The sequence below is a fragment of the Dromiciops gliroides genome, chromosome 3, assembly GCF_019393635.1.
Source record: "Dromiciops gliroides isolate mDroGli1 chromosome 3, mDroGli1.pri, whole genome shotgun sequence".
Classification (NCBI taxonomy): Eukaryota; Metazoa; Chordata; class Mammalia; order Microbiotheria; family Microbiotheriidae; genus Dromiciops; species Dromiciops gliroides.
Genome location: NC_057863.1, coordinates 214,986,883 through 215,010,607, shown reverse-complemented (window position 1 = coordinate 215,010,607; position 23,725 = coordinate 214,986,883). Strand labels below are relative to the sequence as shown.

The following is a 23,725-nucleotide window of genomic DNA, read 5'->3' as shown; positions in this document are numbered from 1 at the left end:
GGAAGGGATGCCAGCTTCATAAAATCTGAAAATTGCATATTATTAGGACATTTGAGATTATCTAGTGCCATTCTTTGATTTGGTGGCCTAATTGAGGCTCATAGAAGTTTTAATGTCTTTTACCCCATAGCTAGTTATTGGCACAGCTAGGTTTAGTAGTATCAAGGTCTCTTGATTCCCAATGGAGTGCTTATTCCACTAGATTTTATTGTTTTAAACTTGAGTTTGAAGCAACCATGGACCATCCAAGTAGAGATACTCTGTGGACCATTAGAAATAAGGGACGGGGCGGCTAGGTGGCGCAGTGGATAAAGCACCGGCCCTGGATTCGGGAGTACCAGAGTTCAAATCTGGCCTCAGACACTTGACACTTACTAGCTGTGTGACCCTGGGCAAGTCACTTAACCCCCATTGCCCCGCAAAAAACAAAAACAAAAACAAAAAAGAAATAAGGGACCAAAGCACATTTGAAAAAGAGGATTTAGATTTGATAATCTTACATACAGGAAATAAGTTATCTTTCTGGAGTGTGAATGGAGAGAAAAGAGCTGGCAATAGAGTTTTAGGATACCATTTTACTTTAAAATATAAAACAATTGTTAAGTTGGAAACAGGGTTCTTGTGAGTGTGTGTGTGTGTGTGTGTGTGTGTGTGTGTGTGTGTGTATCCCTCTTGACAGTTGGAGAATAATGTTTTTAAATATACAAACTAAATTACATAGGATTGCAAAGGAAACCAACTATATTGAAATACAGTCACTAAATTGTGTTTTCTTTTAAAAAAAAACAAAAGCAAGTTGATGGACCCCAGGTTAAGAACCCCTGAATTATAGAGCAGTCAAAAAGGCGTGATTAGCATTTAAACACAAACAATCAGGGAACAAGAGCAAATCATACAAAGCAAGCTTGAAAATGACTGACAGCCTATGAATACTGGCAGAACAAGGATTAATAGACCTTCTGGATAACGGGTTGAGCAGAAGTCAACAATACTGTACTCAGCACAGGTCAGACTGCTTTACAGACTGTCCACTTCTGGACCAAACAGCTTTAAAGGGACAATATAGGAACTGGAAGATGGTGTTCAAGTTAAGAGGTAAAATAAAGATGACAATAATTTGGAAAATAAAGCTATCATAATCAGAAATAAGAAATTAAGTAAAGTGTGGTGGCAGCTACTATAGTCCTATTGAGGTGATTTATCATAGTATAGAGGTGACCCTGGATCAGTCTCAGAGATTTGTGCCAGTAATCTCTGGCAGACCCTATCAACCAATATGGGCTCAGTGATATCTATGTTTATATGTTTCTGGAAGAACAACACCAATAATTTAAAAAGGTTCATTGCTAGGTGGACCTCAGGGTGCTTAATTTTTATATTATTTTGTTCTTACTCAGTCAATTCAGTCCTGCCCAACTCTTTGCGACTCCACTAGAGGTTTTCTTGGCAAAGATACTAGACTGGTTTGCCATTTCTTTCTCCAGCAGGTTTTACAGATGAGGAAACTGAGGCAAACAGGATTAAGTGACTTGCTGAGGGTCACATAGCTAGAAGGTCAAATTTGAATTCAGGCCTTCCTGACTCCAGGTCCAGCTCTCTATTTATTGTGCCACCTGCTCTATTTATTCTGGTAGTTCCTAAGTTAAAGATAGGCTTGCTATCTACCTCAGCTAAGGGTGTACCCACCCTATTGAGATACTAGGTTTGGGAAATATGGAGACTAGATATAAAAGGAAGAGAAAATTGGGTTTAAATAATTTAAATAATTTCCTGTCAGCGAGGAATGTTTAAACTGACACAATTTGCTGAGGGATGTTCTGAAATTTCCTTCTCTAGGGGATCTTTATGAATGGTCTAGGTCTTTGTATGCCAGAAAGTAGGAGGATGGACAAACTAAGATTATTTATCAAACCCAGTCAGTAAATTGAAGCTCAAGGAAATAAATACTTTGACATTTTCAAGAAAACAGTTTTCAAGCCTCATTTGATAACCTTCTGTAAGCTATAAGTAAATACCAAGGAAAATCATCCAGTAGGGTGTAATTTTTTAATTCCCTTAAGTAATTATTGACTTTTTCTTGGTCTTCTTTTTTGAGTAGAGAAGATGATACGTCTTCTTCCTCCTCCCCGTCCCCATCCCCATTTCCCTGCTTATGACTGGCAGTTTGGTGACCACACTACTTAAAGGTGGTTAGGCAGAATTTGGAGGAAGTCCAGTAAAGAGCAATAAAATTAATAATGAGTAATGAAATGTATTAAACAATGGGTAATATCCAAAAGAAAATTAAGAGATATCAAAGTACCTAGACAACATTTAGTTATAAAATGTTTTAAGACTAAAGATATTGAGTATAAGTGCTTTTTTGGTTTCTTCTGAATCTGTCACCAATTTCTCCATTACCGTTCTTAAGCTACTTTTCTTGTGAAAAATAATCTTAGACTTTTCTACTTCTTTTTAAAGAATTCATCTAAAAGTACTAGTCATTTAATCCAATGACTAGCTATTTTTTCAAATATAGCTTAGTCTTTCAAGAACTATGGATGGAGTCAAACCTTTATCCATTATATCACAGAGACATTTTAAAGTTAAAAAAAAATCTATGTTTTTAAATAATCATTTAAACTATTAATGGACTAATTTCTTCCCTGCCAACCCTAACTTTAATAAGATAATTTGTATTATTTATGTAATTTTACTTTTTTTCTTCTTTCTTTTTTTACTTTCATGAAATAGATTCGAATTCATTTCATAAATTTTACCCATGGATTAGTCATCAATAGCACATTGATTTTTCTCTTTCAGATATGTAAATGTTGGTTAGACTAGTATTTTAATTTCAGATGATTTTACTTGTTAGGTGTATCAGTATCACATGCGTTCCATATTTATATTTTTGTTTGTTTTTGCTTCCAGCCAGGAGAACAGATCCCCACAGAGCTAAGTGTATCACGGTCTTCAGCTAAAGAAACCTCACGTGAGGGCACATCTTCATTTCACTCACGGCAAAAATCTGAGGTCGGAATTATTTCATAATTATTGTGTTTTCAAGCATGTATTTCAGAAATGTTGTCCTTTCCTCTCTCAAAGTAAATCATTTTTGTCTTAGCAAATGTAATCCTAGTCTTTTTTACAAAGATTAATATGTAAAAAATGATAATTATCTTAAACTCCCAGAAATTCTACCTAAAGCAGGAATTCTGAGCCTTTTTTTGTCATGGACTGCTATGTCTTTGGATCTCTTCCCAGAATTATGTTTGTCACCTACATTCATGATTGAAGGAAATGCTAAATGTCATTTAGAGATTAAAATAAAGATATAATATTTTTTACAGTACAAGTTAACAGAGTCTCTGAAATCTCTCCACAGCCTTCAGGTTAAGACTCCCTGAGCTAAAGTGAACTTGAATCAATGCGATTAATTTTTTAAAAGACTCTTCATTTCCTTAGGGTGGAGCTTATCATGACCCCCACTCAGATGATGGAGCAGCCACGAAAGAAAACAGACATCTGTATAATGATCCTGTTCCAAGAAGAGTTGGTAGCTTTTACAGAGGTAATTTTTCAAGAGGATACGCTTGTAAAAGTTCAGGATACACTTTGATATTAATTATATGTCAGAATGAGATTACTTTAGAATTGTACAAGTTTTAAAAAGCTAGTGGAGCAGAGGTTGGCTAATTTAGTTGCTCTGTTACATTCTCTAAGCTCATGAAGTCCTCCCCACCCTGGACAAACTGAAATGAAGGCACGAATATAGTAGGTTGAGACATCTCATTGTGGCCCTTAAAGACTTTTCCCAGATACCCACTAGGGATCTCAGAGTCCCTTACACTTAACTTTGTCTCATCCTTATTAATAACAGTTCATAATTATATAGCATGTTATGGTTTGCAAAATTGCACACATCATATAATTTATTTTTCATAACAAATGTGTGAGCTAATTAGTGCAAGTATTACTATCTCTATATTTAAGTGAAGGATTCTGAGGCATGGAGTACTTAAGTAACTTACACGGTGTCCCATAGCTAGTAAGTACCTAATGAAAACTAAGACTTGGGATGGGGAGAGGCGTGAGGCAAGGAAGCTAATTGGTAGACTATTATAGTAGTTCAGGTGAGGGTTTATGAGGACCTGAATTATTAGTAGTGGTTCTGTGAGTGGAGAAAAGGAGAAATAATACGAGTCATGTTGGAGAAAAGACAGGATTTAGCAACTGATTACATGGGCTGAATGAGAGTGAGGAGTCAAGTATGATGCCAGTGTTGCAAGCTGGGGAGACTAGAAAGATAGCAGTACTTTTTTTTTTTTAAGTGAGGCAATTGGGGTTAAGTGACTTGCCCAGGGTCACACAGCTAGTAAGTGTTAAGTGTCTGAGGCCGGATTTGAACTCAGGTCCTCCTGACTCCAGGGCCGGTGCCACTGCGCTACCTAGCTGCCCCCAATAGCAGTACTATTGATGGAAATAGAGAAGTTTAGGAAAGAGGGTGTTTTGGTGGAAGAAGTAATGAGTTTAGTTGTGGGCATGTTGAGTTAGAGATCCCCAAAGAACATCCACTTTGAAATCTCCAATAGGCAGTTGATGAGCTCAGGAGAAGGAGCCGTAAGGTTAGATAGAAGAGCAGTTCCATCCTGTGAGTTACTAATGCTTAGAACTACAGGAAGACTTTTGGGACAGTCTTGTACCACTCACCGTGTCATCTGCATTGGGATGATAATTGAACTCAGGCCTTGATGAGATCACCAAGGAAAAGAGAAAAGAGAAAGCCAAGTATAGAGCCTTGTGGAACATCCATGGAGAGTGGACATGACATGGATAATGATTCAGGAGAAGGAGTAGGCAGACAGTTTGGAGGAGACCTGAGAGAGCAGTACCACAAAAACCTAGGAAGAGAGCAGTCAGCAGAGTCCAGTGCTGTGGAGAGGGCAAAAAGGTTGAGAATTCATAAAAAAGCCCACTAGATTTGTCATTATCATTAGAAGTTGTGATGTGCATTACGACGAATACAAGGAAATGCAAAACTTGAGGGGTTTTAATCCATGTGTGTACAAGTCACAGAATCACTGACTTGGAGCTATAAGGGATCTTAGTAGCTATAGAATCCAACCCTTTTTTGTACAGATAAAGAAACTGAGGCATAGAAACATTAAGTGATAGGCTCAGGGCCACATAGCTAATAAGTATCTGAGGTAGAGCCTCTGAATCTAGTGCCTATCGGCTCTACCATGTTGCTTTTCTAGATTTGTTCTTGCAACACAATTTTGTTCTTTCAATATGATCTACATTTACTATCTTTCTAAATAGACATATGGTTTTTCTGGATGTTAAAAGCTCATTTTAAGGGATTAGCTGGAACACTGATTAATGAACTAGTCTTTGGCCTCAGGAAATTTGGATTTAAAGTTTGTCTTTGTTTACAAAGTTATCCTTCTTAGGGTTTAGGAAAGGGCATTGTGTATGTTTCAATCTAGAAACAGAGTCAGGCAGATAAAGATTCCATAGTATTCATGAAACTAAGCAAGGTAATAACAGTATATGCTTAAATGGTTCCCCCCCCCCCACCCACCTTCCCTCTCCCCTTCAGTTGAGGCAGCAGAATACAGTGGAACAAGGTCTGGATGGGGCTTGAGGGACCCTGAAGGGAGAATTATTCACTATTTCGTCCTCCCAGGGAAGTTCCTTCACTTCCCTGGATCTCCACAGTAGAATAAAGGAATCTGGACTGGCTGATCCCTTCCAGGTCCAAGCCTGCAATGCTGTGATTACCGGTCATCAAAGGACAGAATTAAATCACAGCTTTGTCATAGGAGCCTGTATTTGGAAGGAACCTTAGAGGCCACTAGTCTGAATCCTGACCACGTGGATGCATCTTCTCCATGACATCCTCACAACAGAGAACTTCTTGTCTCTCTTCCATTTTTGGATAACTTCGTTTATTTGAAAATTTTTCCTTATATTGGGCCTTGACCTCCCTATAATGTCTGTCTGTTTCTGTGCACACAGAAGAAGTCTAATTCCTCTTCCAAATAATTAAAAACATCTCTGATGCCTCCCAACCCCACAATCTCTAGGCTAAACATTTCCATTTTCACCAACTCTTCATATGACATGGGTTTTTGAGTCCTCTCACTAACCTGGTTATCTACCCTCTTCTACATAGTGAAAGTAAGGTAACATTTATCTCTATGTGTCTATAGTTTTATGCTGATGAAATTAACCATATGTTTGTTTTTAAAACTAAATTTAAAAATTGACAGAAGAAATTGATGGGGGGTTGGAGAGGTTGGAGGCAGGGCATTGGCTCACCATTGTTACAACTTTGTTTTATGTGTTCTTTGTTCTGTAATGGAAAACTTTGAGAAAGTCATCTTCCATTAGGGGATACAGTTTTTTTAATGTAGAATATGCTATACTTTGTACAGAAAACTAGGCAATGTAGTTGTGTTATCTTATGTTCATATTAAGATCAGTGATCTTTGATATTCTAATAGTTGGATTCCATAATTTTTTTGTTTTTTCAAAAAGCTACATGAAGAAATATCAAAAGTCTAGAATTCAGACTTACATATTTTTAATATCCTACAGTTCTTTTATTGAATAAGTCAGCTCAAGTAAGCCAAGTCCAGTCAACTTTGTGATAATATATTGAGTTATTTGCCACATTACAATTAATGAAAAAATGGAAAATATGTAAATGGGAAAATTGTCAAATGCCCAGTGTGTATGGGGCATTTTTTCCCCCATTTTTGATGAAAGTTAAGGGGGATTGAAGCAAAGTGACATAGCAAATCAGCTTTCACACGAGCTTTCTTATTAACTCTGGACCTTTTTTTATTTAGTTCCATCTCCACGCCCGGATAATTCATTCCATGAAAATAACGTACCTTCCAGAGTTGCTTCTCTGCCATCAGAGAGCAGCTCTGGGACAAACCACTCAAAAAGACAAACAACATTTGATCCGTGGTAAGTGTTCCATTTCACTTTTGATTTATCATAAAGCAGAGATCTGAAAATTCTAATGTAAAGAGGTGCTGACAAAACCTGGAGAAACTCTTCAGAGGAATTTTTCTTGCTGTAATAAATCTCCTTTTTCTAGTGAGTTACTTGATAAAGAAATGTGATTTATTATTATCTCTTGATAGGTCTAAAAGAAAAATTTGGCACTTAAATGTTACATGAAAGAAGACTCTCCTTGGAAGATAAATACTCTTCCTTATGAATCTTCCCTTATGCTCTTCTGACTCAGACTAGAAATAGATCATGGTATTGCTGTCTCCCTCTGACCTCCCTGAACATGATCCCTATCCTCCCAGGCCAATTCTCAGGAGCAATAGCATTTTATAATAAAGCTTTGCTAATTACCATTGGCTTGGGATCAAAATAATGTTAACATGTTTTCTTACTTCTGTCTCTGTCCCTGTCATTTGTAGCAAAGATGAGAAAATTCCCTGAATGCTCACTGACCAAACACAATTCTTTGGTGAACAATTCCAACTCTGTACTCTATTCCCCTCATACTCTCACCTATCACTCATTGCAAACTAAAACCCTGATTTCTTCCACAATCTGGCACTTTTGCTTCTATCAAGAGCCACTCATTGGAGCAAGAGGATGACATGAAATGACGCTGATTGGGGCCACTACAAAATTACGTTATGTGATCCTGAGTCCTCATTGTATTCAAGGCAACAACATTCCACTCTTCTCTAATAGATTGTCCCTTATACTCCCCACAGCTGCTACTCCAAGTCGTCTTCTTTGTTTTTTGTTTGTTTGGTTGGTTTTTGTGGGGCCATGAGGGTTTGGTGACTTGCCCAAGGTCACACAGCTAGTAAGTGTCAAGTGTCTGAGGCCAGATTTGAACTCAGATCCTCCTGAATCCAGGGCCAGTGCTTTATCTATTGTGCCACCTAGCTACCTTTAATTCCAGGCTCCTTACCTCTCAAGCAGTATCCCCCGACCCTCTCATGTTTCACTAAAAAATTGGGGCCACTCACAGAAGGTCCCTCTTCTCTCCTTGTCATCTCACATCAGGCATCTCTCTTTACTGTCTCCCCTTTTACTATTGTTTCTGACAAGAGAGGCCTTACTTCTTGCCATGGCTCTAGCCTCACTTTATGTACCCTTGATCCCAGCCTCTTCTGCTTTGTGTCCAGTAAATTGCCCCCATATCATCTTCACTCTTTCATCTTCGATCTCTCCTTGTCTAATGGATCCATTTCTGCTACTTACAATATTCCTGTCTCCCTCATTATTAAAATACTCTTGCTTGATTTGACAATCCCCACTAGCCATTATCCTATTTCTCTCCTCCCTTTCATGACAAAACTCCTTGAGAAAGTTGTCTACAGTAAATATTTCCATTTCCTCTCTAATTCCTTTCTTCTTGACTCTGAAATCTAGTTTCCATCCTTGTCAGTTGACCCAACTGTCTTCAATGTTACCAGTGTTCTCTTTTTTTTTTCTTGGGGGGTGGGGCAGTCAATGAGGGTTAAGTGACTTGCCCAGGGTCACACAGCTAGTAAGTGTCAAGTGTCTGAGGCCAGATTTAAACTTAAGTCTTCCTGAATCCAGGGCCAGTGCTTTATCCTAGTGCCCTCCCCCCCCCCAATATTCTCTTAATTGCCAGATAGTGAGAAAAAGAAGCATTGATTTTGTATTTGATTTTACTTTTGTAATTGCCTTATTATTTTTATAATTGCCTAAGTATAACTAGGTACAGGTAATTTTATGGGAGGAGGAAAAAAGGGTACAGCGGATTGAGAGAAGGCTGTTTGCATAGTTACTACACAGGACCAACAAAAATTAAGTGAATAAGAAATCACATCAAATATTAATCAGTATTAGTAGTGTACTTTTTCAACATTCTAGTAATCATTTCAACTGCATCATCCTTAACTTAGCATTGGTAAGTAAATGCTTCAGTTCTTTAAGACTTTGTTGGAACCAGTACTTCTCCACTAAGACAGTTCACTAGCCTAAGGCCTTACATAGTCTTCATGCAAAGGGCTGGGGAAGTGGCAGGGTACTAATAGTTTTAATAACTCCATCCGCAAATGCCATTGTCGTGGGACTTGCTACGTAAGACCACATACAAAGTTGGCCTACTTTCCATAAATGAATTTCCTTTTGTAGGGCTTCCACCCATATGTTGTTGAGATTCTTATCAATTTCTTCACATAAAATCGTAAAATAACAATGACTCATCTAGAATCTTTTTCCATTTTCTTAAACAAGGTCTATAATTTGTTCACTGTATTTTGTACATGTTTTTTTGGGGAAGTTATTTAGTTTGATAACTGTTGTATTAAAAACACAGTTCGGTAAGAGAATTGCAGCAACTGACTAATTTATTCCGTCTTTGTTTCACGTTGTAACTGTAGAATATTTCTTACTAATGTTAAACTTTCTTTTTGATTATGTTGTTACAGTTTCAGTAAGCACACATTACACTAGTATCTCACTTACCTCAAGATGATGTATATAACAACCTCAAACTACCATCTCAACTGGCTGTATCATAGTTAGCAACTTAAAAGGCATATATATATAAAGGCCTTTGAGCAGCTCAAGTAAATGTTACAGAACCCATGCACTTTACTCAGAGGAAGGCCCTGAGGCCCTTCCTCAGAATTTACAAAAAATTTAATTTTGGTCAAAATAAATGTTAAACTCATTCCTTTTTGTTCAGCTGTACCCCTGTTTATACTTATCTTATATATGATTTTGACAGCTCCATTATTTGCTTTGAGCCAGGAACCCAGATAAGCAGAAAATTAGGGTTTATTTATTACTAGGCTCCCTTGACAAACAACAGCAACAAGAAAATCAATAACAGCTGATAGCTCACAAGGAAGAACGCATTAAAGCTTTACAGCTGGACATAAACGTATACACCATGGAAGGCTTGGGCCATTTTGCATAGATGCAAACAACCCCATAAACCTCAGTAACCCTGGAAAGGCATCGTGCCTATTAGCATTCTCTTAATGTTCTATACTATATTACTGTTCGTAATAGTCATTCTATACCCAAGGCACCAATAAAAGGTTAAATTGCTTTCAGTAAATTGGGTCTTTTGAGAAGGAATGGAGTTATGTATTCCATTTTACATAAATTCCCATGAAAAGTAGACCAAATAAGTCTTGGATATTAAAGGCGTAAGCATTAGCTTGTCTGGACAGTTCACTTAAGTAATACAACTCATTGCCAGATAAATAAGACTTAATATAATTGGCTTGCATGGACCCAGTTTGTTTCCTCTCATAAAGAGTTGGGAGTATAGTGGTATTCATAGTAGCTTATCACCAGGAGCCCATGGAGATTTTTATCAGGTTAACTTTCCTTATGGTTTTATCCCCTGGGAGGTGGGGGTGGGAGCAGGTAATGAGGGTTAAGTGACTTGCCCAAGGTCACACAGCTATTGAATGTCAAGTGTCTGAGACCGGATTTGAACTCAGGTCCTCCTGAATCCAGGGCTGGTGCTTTATCCACTGTGCCACCTAGCTGCCCCCTGGTTTCATTAATTTAAAAAAAAAATCTTTATCTTCTGAGACATTTCCTGAACACAGAGTTCACAACTAAATTTCAACTAGTTAAAGCCTAATATTTTGGAATTTGTCTTTTTGGTTTTATAATTATCAATTGTCTCCAGAACTTTTTTCTGATCCTTGAATTGAGGAATCTTTATTTGGATTCCGCAGCTCCATCATTGACTACCTGACTGTGTTAATCTTCTGTTAGCCAATCTGATGGATTTATAATGTGATGGATTTTTGCAGTTTGATTAACAAACTTTTCTTCTACTGAATTTCTTTACCATGTTATGTAAGCTCCTTGAGGGCAGGGGCAGTGCCTCATACAGCTTTGCATAATACCCCTTCTTCTGAAACTCCTACATCTTTGAATTCCTCCCCCATCTACCCACTATGCAGCACAGTACTCTGTACTCAATAGATCCTTGATAAGTTTAATTGCATGAATGAATTTTCCTACCTAATAAATAGTTCATGTGTTTATTATATTTTACTTCCTTTATTTATTACTTGAATTGAGGTTAGTCATTTGACTTTTTTTTTCCTTCCTTCCTTTCTTTCTCATTAAAGTAGTTCATGTTGTAATGGATGCACATATCAAATGCAACAAAGGACAGACAGGATGGAAACACTTTCCTCCACTGATGTAATCTCAAGCACTAGTGCACATGCGTGTGCACACGCACGCACACACACATGCGTGTGGAGGGGTGTTTTCTGTCTCCTTCCTTGCTATCTAGCAACTGTCTTCCCCCACCCCTGCCTCTGTCTGTGTGTGTGCCACATCATGTGTGCTCCTAGTAAAAACCACTCTGTAATTTGTGGTTACTCATTTCTCTTTAGTGTACCCAGATCACCTTTGCTGTGGAGCTTCTGTCATCAGATGGATCTCTCTTCAATAGAAAGTTCCTTAAGCCAACTTCCTATTACTTGTTATTTGACAGTCTTCTCTTCTGAAGACTCAGTTCCAAGAATTCATGACCTTTCCTTCTTTATTTTCATCGGTGTTGTGCTTTCTCTACTATCCAGTGCAGTATAACGTACATATATGAAGTCACTTCAGTGCATGTTTATTCCACCTTGTGAAAGGATAATAGGGCATAAACTATATGAAGATTAGGAAAATAATAGATGCAATAGAAAAAACAACAGCACCAAAAACAAAAGAAATAGTATGGTTCATTCAGCATCTATACTCCACAGTTCTTTTTTTTTTCCCCTTGGATTTGGAGATCCTCTTCTATCATGAGTTCCCTGGAACTCTTCTGTACCATTGCATTGGTGAGAAGAATATAGTCCATCACAGTAGATCAACACTCAATGTTGATGATACTGTGTACAATGTTCTTCTGGTTCTGCTCATCTCACTCATCATCAGCCTACACAAGACCCTCCAGGTTTCTCTGAACTCCTCCTGCTCATCATTTCTTACAGCACAATAGTATTCCATTATATATCATATACCACAACTTGTCCAGCCATTCCCCAATTGATGAGCATCCTCTCAACTTCCATCTAACCCTAATTTTTGGCATCATATTCCTTATTTTCTAATCTCTACAGCAAAGCTAAACTGTCTGGATTTTGGAGGGAGAGTGTGGAAACACTGGGGTATTTTGTGGGGTTTTTAACCATAGGAAGAAGTGACTTCTACTGGCCTGGTCTGAACTCTTAACCCTCTAACTTCATAATAAAAATTCTTTGGATAACCACCTGAATCCAAACTCAATTGATAACCCTTGGGTTTTTTTTCCCTGCTTGTGGAACTTTTCTTCTATTTTAGGGACATAATATTATGCTCATATTCTCTGAGCTGAGTTTCTAATATGCCTTAGGTTCCCTTCAGTTCTTTTATCTTGTTTATTAGTTGCCCCTACCCTTCATGTCTATTGTCAGATCATCCTAGTTTCTTTCTTTTTAATTTTTTTTTTTTGGTGATGCAATTGGTGTTAAGTGATTTGCCCAGGGTCACACAGCTAGTAAGTGTTAAGTGTCTGAGGCCAGATTTGAACTCAGGTCCTCCCGACTACAGGGCCGGTGCTCTATCCACTGCGCCACCTAGCTGTCCCTGAATTTCATTTTAAAAGATTTAGGGAAAGGTTTTGTTTTTGTTTTTGGTCATAAGCATAAGCTAGACCTTTGAAATTTGGTTAGAGTGTTAACATCATTTGGTGGAAAATATCTTTAAGAATTCTTCTGTGATCCTGAGGTATATATGACAATGCTTATTTTGTTTATTTAACATTATCAGGGTAGGAAAATTTATATTCACATCTGCTTATTTTACAGATAAAAGAGGAATAACAATTTGAAGGGCTCCATCACACTGTTGTTTCTGCACTGAGGCCTCTATAATTTTGCTGTGAAATGCAGTCCAGTATAAAGTCTTAGATCCCTTTCAAAGGGGGATTTGTGGTACTCCACAAAGCCCTTGTCATTAAGAGGTTTCACTCATTAGGTTTCAGTAATTTAATGATCTGCTCCTTGTGTTTGAGGGAGCTATCTCCTTAGTAACACCTCAGTCATTTAGAGAATCACTTCTTGTTGTTATCATCGAAGAATCTTCAATTCTTACTATTTCTTCATGTTTGAAAGTTAACATTCTCTGAAGTATTAAGGGCCATCGATCTGAATTGACTACCAAAAGGTTTTTTTTTTTGCTTTTGCTTTTAAAAACATTTACTTCAAAAGGTAGAACATTGTCTTACTTCTTGTATTATTATTGAAATAATGTAGGGGGAAAATGCTGTGGAAAAAAATGTTACCTTTTTAAAATTGCTCTCAGGCACTTGGAAAGTTTTCCCAAGGGAAATTGTTCTTCCTTAGGATATTCTTTTCAATTTCACCTATTATGAAAACAATTTTATGCTGAAAACACACAAAAAGCCATTGTTATTATCTGCTGGTTATTTCTGCTGCCACTAACACTCATTTCTCTTTATCTGTTCCCCACTGCCCTTGATTTTAGTGTCCTACTTTTATAAATTGATCTTAGCTTGATCCTTTTCATTGTTATTTCCACTTGTGATATGATTTGGCCATAGGCAGAGGGTGGCTACTTTGTTGATATGTCCTTGTTTCTTTCAATCCATAAATCACTATTAAGTGTCTTAAATTTGGATTTGGATTAACTGCAGTTCCTTTAATTGCCTCATTGAGTGAAAACCTTTTTTTTTTTTCCCTCCCAGCGGGGCAATGAGGGTTAAGTGACTTGCCCAGGGTCACACAGCTAGTAAGTGTCAAGTGTCAAGTGAGGTCCTCCTGAATCCAGGGCCGGTGCTTTATCCACTGTGCACCTATCTGCCCCTGAAAGCTTTTTTTTTTTTTTTAATTTTAAATTTCTGCTCCTGGTCTGCATTAGGTGTTCAGTATAAAAGAATAAATTTCTCTCATGGGAAAAATAACTTTTTATATTGCTTGAAGTTACAGGTTTTCACAGTTTTATAAAAACAGGTTTTTGGAAATAGTCAATGCAAGAATGCCACTTCTAGAATAATAATGGGTCAACTGCTTTAAAAATAATAATAGTTTACATTTATATAGGTATTTTTCTAACTGCTTTTAACAGTTTATCTCATCTGATCTTCACCTTGTGAAAAATAAAATAAGTGATACACTCCCCCTTTTTTGCATAAAGGTAGAAGAGTTATTGTTAATGTTATCTATTGTCTGACTTTTTTCATTTTTATTAGATTAATTAATAATAATAATTTAATAATTATTATTAAAATAATACTTATCAGTACCATTGGAGGTAAGCTTATATCAGTAGTTACAACTCAAAACTTCATTTTTTTTCCTCCTTAAACATACATTCTATGTTTCCCCCACTTTTCCACTAAATTGACTTTTTCTTTTTTTGTTTGTTTGTTTAAAAAAATTTTTTTTAAGGCAATTGGGGTTAAGTGACTTGCCCAGGGTCACACGGCTAGTAAGTGTTAAGTGTCTGAGGTCAGATTTGAACTCAGGTCCTCCTGAATCCAGGGCTGGTGCTTTATCCATTTCGCCACCTAGCTGCCCCGACTTTTTCTTAATTGGGTTTTAAAGGAAACCTAGTTTTAAAATCCTTGACTTTTTTTTTTTTTAGTATTTAGAAATACCATTTTTATGATTAATTACTTTGCTAATTGCAAAATGGTTGACCAGTTGCGGATTTAGGAGGAAATGTATCAAATGTATCAAAATACTTTGTAGATGATTAGTTCTTTATGTTGTGTGTTATTCAGAATCTTGAATCCTCAGGCTTCATTCCTGTTACCTCTACTATAGTAACAGATTGTTTCCACTAACTCTGACTAGAATAATTATTAACTGCAATCTTACCATGCTTCGTTTCCATAAGAATATTTTTGCATTTTTTTTCTTGCTTAGTTCTTTATATAGCTCTTTTAAGCCTAAAGTCATACATTTTGGATAGTTACATTTTTCTTTGTCATATGAAAAGTTATTCAAAGTTCATTAACATGACCACAATGTTTTCTTGTTTAGGAAAAGTCCTGAAAATCTTAGTCATGCTGAACAACTCAAGGAGAAGGAGAAGCAAGGCTTTTTTAGATCCATGAAGAAGAAAAAGAAGAAATCTCAAACAGTAAGCAAACCATTGACTTTTTTTATACCGTGGTGTGAGTTCTTAATTATCGTGTGGTTAGCCTTACAGATGTCTAAAGTTGGTTATATTGTATATGTTGTCCATCTGCATCCTTCTCTTAAATTCTACTTGGGCTTCGTAGTTAGCATCAAATTTATTTTTTTCCTCATTTGAAATTCTGTACAGACACATTTTTATTTTGTCACACAAGAAATTCTTGTTCCTATTCTAATGGACATATGTATCCTCTGCTCACTGAAGTATCACAGATTCATTTACAAAATCTCCAAGAACAGAGAAGACACAATGAACTTTTAATTGAAATTCATTCCCAAGCATTTTTCCTCTCTCTATAGTTCATTTGAGAAATAAACTCATTTAAATTCACAGATCCTATGTAGAAGTAAATAACTATTCTTTCTGTTTCCCAGGTTCATGACCATATCGTTATCCTAGATGCCTCACTTTCCCTTATTCTATCTACATAACCAATCAGTTTTCAAATCTTGCCTCTTCCACCTCCATAACAGTTCTCATCCTTTCTCTCTGCTCACACAGCCACCATCATATTTCAGGCCCACATTTCCTCTTGCTCAGGCCATTGCAGCAGACTCCCAAGTTACAACACTCAAGTTTTTTCATAATCTGTCCTCCATTCAGCTGCCAAAGTGATTTTTCTTAAGTGCAGATCTGATCATTTTACTCACTTATTCAGTAAACTTCAGTGGCTCCCTATTGCCACTATGATAAAATACAAGTTCCTTTGTTTAATTTATAAAGCTCTTCACAACCTGACCTGAACCTATCTTTCCAGCCTCATTATACATACTCCCTTTGCTGCACTCTATAATTCAACCAAACTGCCCTTCTTACTGTCCCCTCACATATGGCACCCCATATCCCATCTTTCTGCCTTTCTACAAATCATCTCCCCTCCCTGGCATTCACTCCTTTTTCATTTCCTCCTTACAGTCAGGACAAGCATTTATTAAGAACTTACTATGTACCTGACATTGTGCTAAGTGGGAAGGTTAGAAAAAAAGACAAAAACAGCCCTTGTCCTCAAGTTGCTTACAGTCTAATTGGTGGACACAACCATATACAAATATGATATATACAGAATAAATTGGAGGTTATCTCAGAGAGTAGGTACTAGCATTGAGAAGGACTGAAAAAAGATAAGATTTTAGCTGAGACTTGAAGTAAGCCAAGATGTACAGAGGAGGAATTCCAGACATTAGGAAAAGCCAAGCAAAAATGCATGGGGTAAAAAAAAAATGAAAAAGAATGCATGGGGTGGGTAGGAGGTGAAATAATTTGTTCAAGGGAAAATTTGGAGGTTGGTGTCCCTGAACTGCAGACTATGTAGAGGAAATAGGGTATAAGAAGACTGGACAGGTAAGAAGTGGCCTAGTTATGAAGGACTTTAAAGGCATCCTTCTTTTCCTTCAAGACATAACTCAAGGGCCACTTACCTGAAGCCTTTTCTAACCCCACCAAGTGTTTGTGCCCCTAACTCCCTTGGATTCATTCTGCACATATCTATACCAGCCCATGTTGTTTGCCCAGTAGAATGTAAGTCCCTAGAGAGTATCATATTTGCATCTTTTGCACTGAGGCCTGTGCCCAGCACTAGCAGACACTTAGTTGTTAATTGCCTCTCTTCCAAATTACCTTGAACCTGACAACTCTGTATTAATTTGTATTTATTCTGAATAGAATTATAGATTTACTTATTTTTCCCCCTAGAACTTTTTCTTTCTGGTCTAACTCTCCAAGACCCCATTTGAGGTTTTCTTGGCAAAGATACTAGAAAGATTTGCCATGTCCTTCTCCAGCTCATTTTACACATGAGAAACTGTGGCAAACTGGGTTAGGTGACTTACCCAGGGTCACACAGCTAATAAGCGTGTGGACATATTTAAACTGAAATCTTCCTGACTCCAGAGCTCGCACTCTCTCCACTGCACCACATAGCTGCTCCTTTCTTGCGAGTGGGGATTGTTCTGTTCTTTGCACCTGCCTATCCCAGAGCCTGGCACATATAATGCACTTAATAAATGCTTATTCCCTCTCAGGGATCACCTGTGGTTGGTGGAAATGATATGGGTAAAGAGCCAACAAAGGAAATTGAGAAGGAACAGTTGGACAGATAGGAGGAGAAACAGGAGAGAGTGGTCTCACGAAACTCTGAAGAGGAGAGAGTGTCCAGAAGGAAGTGATGATCCATGGGGTCAAGTGCTCTAAAAGGTCAAGGAGATAAGGATTGGGAAAAGATTGGATTTAGCATTAGATCATTGATGACTTTGGAGAAAGCAGTTTCAGTTGGATGATGAGGTTTGAAGCTGGATGGCAGAGGGGTTAAAGAGTGGGAGAAGAGAGGAAACAGTTGTAAATGTGTTTTGTTTTGTTTTGTTTTTTGGTGAGGCAATTGGGGTTAAGTGACTTGCCCAGGGTCACACAGCTAGTAAGTGTTAAGTGTCTGAGGCTGGATTTGAACTCAGGTCCTCCTGACTCCAGGGCCGGTACTCTATCCACTGCGCCACCTAGCTGCCCTGTAAATGCTATTCTTAATGAATTTAACAACTAAAGAGAGGAAGGCCATAGGATGATAGCTGGCTTTATAATTCTAGTATCAATCATTCTATTTTTGGCCTGGACCATCAATAATAGGAATGCATAGGATTAGTGTAGGGCATTCAGCATTTTCCCTACATGTTGATTTTTGTAATGGAAATGAATTCTTTTATGAAATGTATCATATGGTTTAGAACATTTAACCTGAGGGAAAGAAAAAAAAGACTAGAGAGAAAGAACACCCTGAGACCTTCACCGTTATAAAACCACTTGAGTTGAAATCATACTTAAAGTATGTGACCAGTCAGTCAATTAGTAAACAAATTCTCTGTGCCAGGCATTGTGCTAAGCACTAGGGATACAAATATGAATTAAAAAAAAAAGTTCCTGCTCTCAATGAATTTACAATTGAATGGGGGAAGACAACATGCAAAAGGAAGCTGAAAATTGAGGCTATCTCCTGTGTGGGGACATGATAGAGGAGTGTAACCAGGTAGGAAACAAAGAGATGGCTGGCTTGGTTTCCTCCTTAAATACGAGTTTTGGAGCTGATGGCTGCCCTGTTCATTCAGAGAGGTAGGCAGTACCAGCGATGTGTGAGTGCCAAGGTTGATTTGATCTTTCAGGATAATGAGGTACTCTGATGAGGTTCCCGGGGACATGGCAAAGAAATCAAAAGGAGTGCAGCAGGGTGGGAAATGAAGAGATTATCAAAAGACCCTGGTCAACATAGTGAGCTTCAAGGATGAGACAGTTTTGGGGGGGTCTTTGATTTTTGGATCCGTGGTAGGTGGGAAGAAGTTTAATTGTGCTTTCTTGATGGATGCAAATATTTTGATTGATGGATTAAGACTGCACATGGGAGTACGAAGAGTATTTTATTAGGGAAAGATATTGTAGAGTCAAACCCTTGCTGAGACTCCAGCTTGTAAAAGTTCTGTAGACATATGTTAGAGGGTCAGAGAAATCTGGAGAGAACGAGCACTGGCTAAAGGACTGAGAGCAGACTTTAGTTTCCAAAATATGAATCCTGCCTATTAAAGTTCTCTCATCCCTGGAACTATACAACTTCATAGACACAGAGGACAGACAAGGCACATCTCTTGGTTTCAGAGATGACAGTAGCCAAAGCAGTGATATCATAGAAAGACTTCAGGCCAAGCTGTGGAGAAGCAGTGGCTGAACTTTGAGTCTCAGAGATAACTGTGGGCAGGGTAAGAATATAGTCCCAGAAGAGAGAACAATATGCCCCAAAGTGACGGAGGTTGGAGGCAGGGTAATGAGTCCCTGAACCTGAGTCTCCTGGAGGAAGGGCAAGAGGTATTTCTTGGACTCAGCTTTATAGATAAAGAATAGCACCAGCATCCTGGAGAGAACAGGAATAAATTTGTGGCCTTGGAGCCAGAGTAGTAAATAACATGCAATTAAGCCACAATCTGGGGGAGTAAATCTGACCCTTATCTGGGACTGCATCTGAAATTATTAACTTGACTCTTTGCTTGGGATTTGGGGAAGGAGAGTAGGGATGGGGAAGAGTTCTTATATCTTTATATTTCTAGAAAAATCTTATATTTCTAGCGAAAGATCTGGGTGGGCCACAAGCCACATGAATGTTTTTTGAATTCTCTTGTTACTTATCTGACCAATCTTTCTCAGTATCTTTTCATTTTTTTTTTTAAGTGAGGCAATGAGGGCTAAGTGACTTGCCCAGGGTCACACAGCTAGTAAGTGTTAAGTGTCTTGAAGCCAGATTTGAGCTCAGGTACTCCTGACTCCAGGGCTGGTGCTCTATCCACTACGCCACCTAGCCGCCCCTTTTTTTCATTTTTTTTTTCTCAGTATCTTTTGACATACCAACCATATCTCATCCCTGACTGTTGGTATTTTCCAAGGCTCTGGCCTGGTCCCTCTTTTGTTTTCTTTCTTAGTGACTTCATTAGTTCCCATAGGTTCACTTATCATCCCTATGCATTGAGTCCTAGATCTATATAGTCATCCCTCACCTCTCTGCAGAGTTACAAGTCACACATCTCCAGCTGCCTTTTAGACATCTCAAAATGAATTCCTGTCACCACCTCAAACTCAACACATTTATAGCAGATCTCATTATTCCCTCCAAGCCCACCCACTTTCTCATCAACCCACCATCCTTCCAGCTGCCCAGGTTCACAACATGTTATCTTCAACTCCTAACTCCTCTGCATCCCACATTTCTAATCAGTTTCCACATCCTATCTGTGTGCACATCTTTCCCATTCTTTGTATTCATGGAATCAACACTCCAATGCAGGCCCTCATCATCTCTTGCCTAGACCATTGCATTCACCCTCCAGTCGATCTCCCTGCCCAAGTCTCTCTCCTATCCATTCTCTCTGCATTGGCCAAAATAATATTTTTTAATTACAGGTCTGAGTGTGTCACTTCCCTATTATAGTGACTCCCTATTACCACTAGGATGAAATATAAATCCCTTTACAACCTGTCCCTAACCTATATTTCCACCCTCATTACTTCCCTGTGCCTGGAATGCAATCTTTAGTTTTCTTCAAAACTGAGCTCAAATGCCACCTCCTCCATACACAGCTTCACAGCCTTTCCTGTCTCCACACCTGGCCCCAGAAACAGCAGCAAGAACAGCAATACCCAAGAGGCGAGGCAACGTGATGGAGTGGAATGAGTTCAGGGCCCATCTGGCTTCAAGTCCCACTCTGATGCACACAGGTCTGTGTGATCCCAATGAAGTCACTTAACCTTACCGAAGCTTAGTTTCCTTATCTGTAAAAGAGGGAGAGTAACACCTTGCTTGGTGAAAGAAACAAAGAAAAAAATTCTTTGAAGAAAAGAACACCTTAAAAAAGCAGAATTAGCCTAATGCAAAAGAGGCACAAAAATTCACTGAAGAAAAGAACTCCTTAAAAAGCAAACTTGGCCAAATGGAAAAAGGTACAAAAACTCACTGAAGAAAATAATTCCCTAAAAGTTAGAATTGGGCAAGTGGAAGCTAATGATTCCATGTGACATCAAGAAATAATAAAATAAAGTCAAAGAAATGAAAAAAAATAGAAAAATGTAAAATAATATTTCATTGGAAAAACTACTGATCTGGAAAATAGATCAAGGAGAGATAATTTAAGAATTATTGGACTATCTGAAAACTATGGTCAAAGAAAGGGACGACATCATATTTTAAGAAATTATCAGGGAAAACTGCCCCAATATCTTAGATCCAGAGGGTAAAATAGAAATTGAAAGAATCACAAAACCAAAATTCCCAGGAATATTATAACCAAATTCCAGAACTCCAAGATCAAAGAGAAAATACTTCAAGCAGCCAGAAAGAAACAATGCAGATATCATGGAGCCACAGTCAGGATTCCAAAAGATTTAGCAGCTTCCACTTTGAAGGGGGTAGATGACAGAATATAATATTCCAGAAGGCAAACGAGCATAGATTACAGCAAAGAATCACCTTCCCAGAAATCACCTACCCAGCAAAACTGAGCATAATCCTTCTGGGGGGAAAATGGATATTTAATGAAATAGAAGCCTTTCTAGCATCCCTGATGAAAAGACCAGAGCTGAATAGAAAATATGACATTCAAACACAAGGCTCAAGAGAGGTGCAAAAAGATAAACATGAAAGAGTATTTATAACAAAATCAAACTGTTTACGTTCTTATGTGGGAAAACAATACATGGAACTCCTAAGAACTTTATCATTATTGGGGCAATTTGAAAAGAGTTTACATAGGCAGAGGGCATGAGTATGAGTTGACTATGTTGGAATGATCTAACAAAAGTAAAAGGGTGGGGAAGAGAGATGCACTGGGAGAAGGGGGACGGGAGAGGTAGAATGGCAAAATTTTTCTCACATAAAAGAGGTACAGAAGGAAAAGCTTTTACAGTGGAGAGGGAAATGGTGTGAGGTATCAGGCAATGCTTGAACCTCACTCTCATTGGAATTGGTTCAAAGAAGGAAGAATATATGTACACACTCAGTTGTGCACAGAAATGTAACTTACCCAGTAGAGAAATAGGAAAGGAAGGGGATAAGAGAAAGGGGGGTTGGGGATAATAAAGGAGAGTACGGATTTAGTGATTAGAGGCAAAATAGACTTTTGAGGAAGGAGAGAAAAAGGAGAGAAAAACAGAAGATAATGGGATGGAGGGAAATATATAATAATCACAACTGTGAATGAGATAAGCTTATCCATAAAACAGAAGCAGATCACAGAATGGATTAGAAATGCGAATCCAGCAATATGTTTAAAAGAGACACACTTGAGACAGAAAGATACACAGAGAATTAAAATAAAGGGCTGGGGCAGAATTTAATGTATTTTGGCTGATGTAAAAAAGGCAAGGGTAGCAAACACGGTTCCAGATAAAGCAAAAACAAAAACTAATGTAATTCAAAGGGATAATCAGGGAAACTACATTTTCCTAAAAGGCACAATAGACAATGAAGTAATGTAAAAAAAATTTACAGCAAATTTCTCTGATAAAAACCTCATTTCTCAGTTATATAGAGTATAGAACTGAGTCAAATTTATAGAAATAAGGGCCATTCCCCAATTGATCAATGATCAAAGTATATGAACAGCGAGAAGAAGAAATCAAATATATCTATAGTCATATGAAAAATGCTCCAAATCACTATTGATTAGAGAAATGCAAATTAAAACAACTCTGAGGTACTACCCCATACCTATGGGAAATGATAAATGTTGGAGAGGATGAGGGGAAAATGGGGACAGTAATGAACTGTTGGTGGAGTTGTGAACTGGTCAGACAGTCCTGGAAAATAATTTGGAACTATGCCCAAAGGGTTATAAAACTGTACCCTTTGACCCATCAATACCACTACTGTATCCTAAAGAGATCAAAGTAAAATAAAAGGAACCTATATGTACAAAATTATTTATAGCAGCTCTTTTTGTGGTTGCAAAGAATTGGAAATTGAGCAGATGCCCCTCAATTGGGGAATGGCTGAAGAGGCTGTGGCATCTAATTGTGTTGGAGTACTATTGTGCTATAATGACAAAAGGGGGGTGGTTTCAGAAAAAACATGGCAAGACCTATATGAACCGATGCAAAGTGAAGTGAGAAGAATCAGGAGATCATTGTGCACAGTAACACCAATGTTGTAATTATGATCAACTGTGAAAGCCTTGGCTACTCTGATTAATACAATGATCCAAGACAATTCCACAGGCCTCATGATGAAAAAATGCTATCCACTTCCAGAGAGGGAACTGATGAACTTTGACTCCAACTTGAAGTATAATTTCTCCCTTTCTTTTTCTTGCTTGCCTAAAAAAAATGTGACTAATATGGAAATACATCTTGCATGATTTCACATGTATACTTGATATATTGCTTGCCTTATCAGTGGCAGGGGGGAGGAGGGAAGAGAATTTGAAACTCAAAATTTTAAAAGAAAAGAATGGAATGTTTTGTTGTGTGACAGGCAGGAAGCCAGTGTCACTGGATCAAAGAGTATGTTTTAGGGAGTATTGTAAGAATACTGGAAAGGGCCGGGGGCTGTGTTATGAAATGAATGCTAAATGCAGCATTAGCATTTTGTATTTTGTATTTGCTCTTGGAAGTGATTGGAAACCACAGGAGTTTATTGAGTTGAGGAAGGTCTGTGTGTGTGGGGGGGGGTGTGTGTATTTGTGTGTAACATGTTTGGACCCCTGTGCTTTAAGAAAATCACTGGCGGTGGACTGGATGATGGATTGGAGTGGGGAGAGACTTCGGACCCACCAACAGCTATTGCAATAGTCCCAGGAGTGAGGTGGTGAGGACCTGCACTAGAGTGATGTCGGTGTCACAGGAGAGAAGGGGGCATATTTGAGAGATATTACACAAGCGAAATTGACAGGCCTTGGGACAGCTAGGGTATGAAGGATGAGAGATAGTGAAGAATCCGAGATGACTTCTATGTTATGAGCCTGAGTAACCAGGATGATGTTGTTGCCCTCTACAGTAATAGGGAGGGAGGGAGGAATTGGGGGGGTGG

General features: G+C 38.1%; 1 protein-coding gene across 10 annotated transcripts in view; it reads left to right on the top strand.

Moving 5' to 3' along the window:
* CDKL5 (cyclin dependent kinase like 5) overlaps positions 1–23,725 on the top strand; it is a 245,965-nt gene that overhangs the window by 207,915 nt on the left and 14,325 nt on the right. For all 10 annotated transcript variants that reach the window (XM_043992518.1, XM_043992514.1, XM_043992513.1 and 7 more), the window contains 4 exons: positions 2,914–3,015; positions 3,448–3,553; positions 6,840–6,963; positions 15,024–15,123. In XM_043992518.1, coding sequence (XP_043848453.1) covers positions 2,914–3,015; positions 3,448–3,553; positions 6,840–6,963; positions 15,024–15,123 — 432 coding nt within the window. The remainder of the gene's footprint in view (positions 1–2,913; positions 3,016–3,447; positions 3,554–6,839; positions 6,964–15,023; positions 15,124–23,725) is intronic.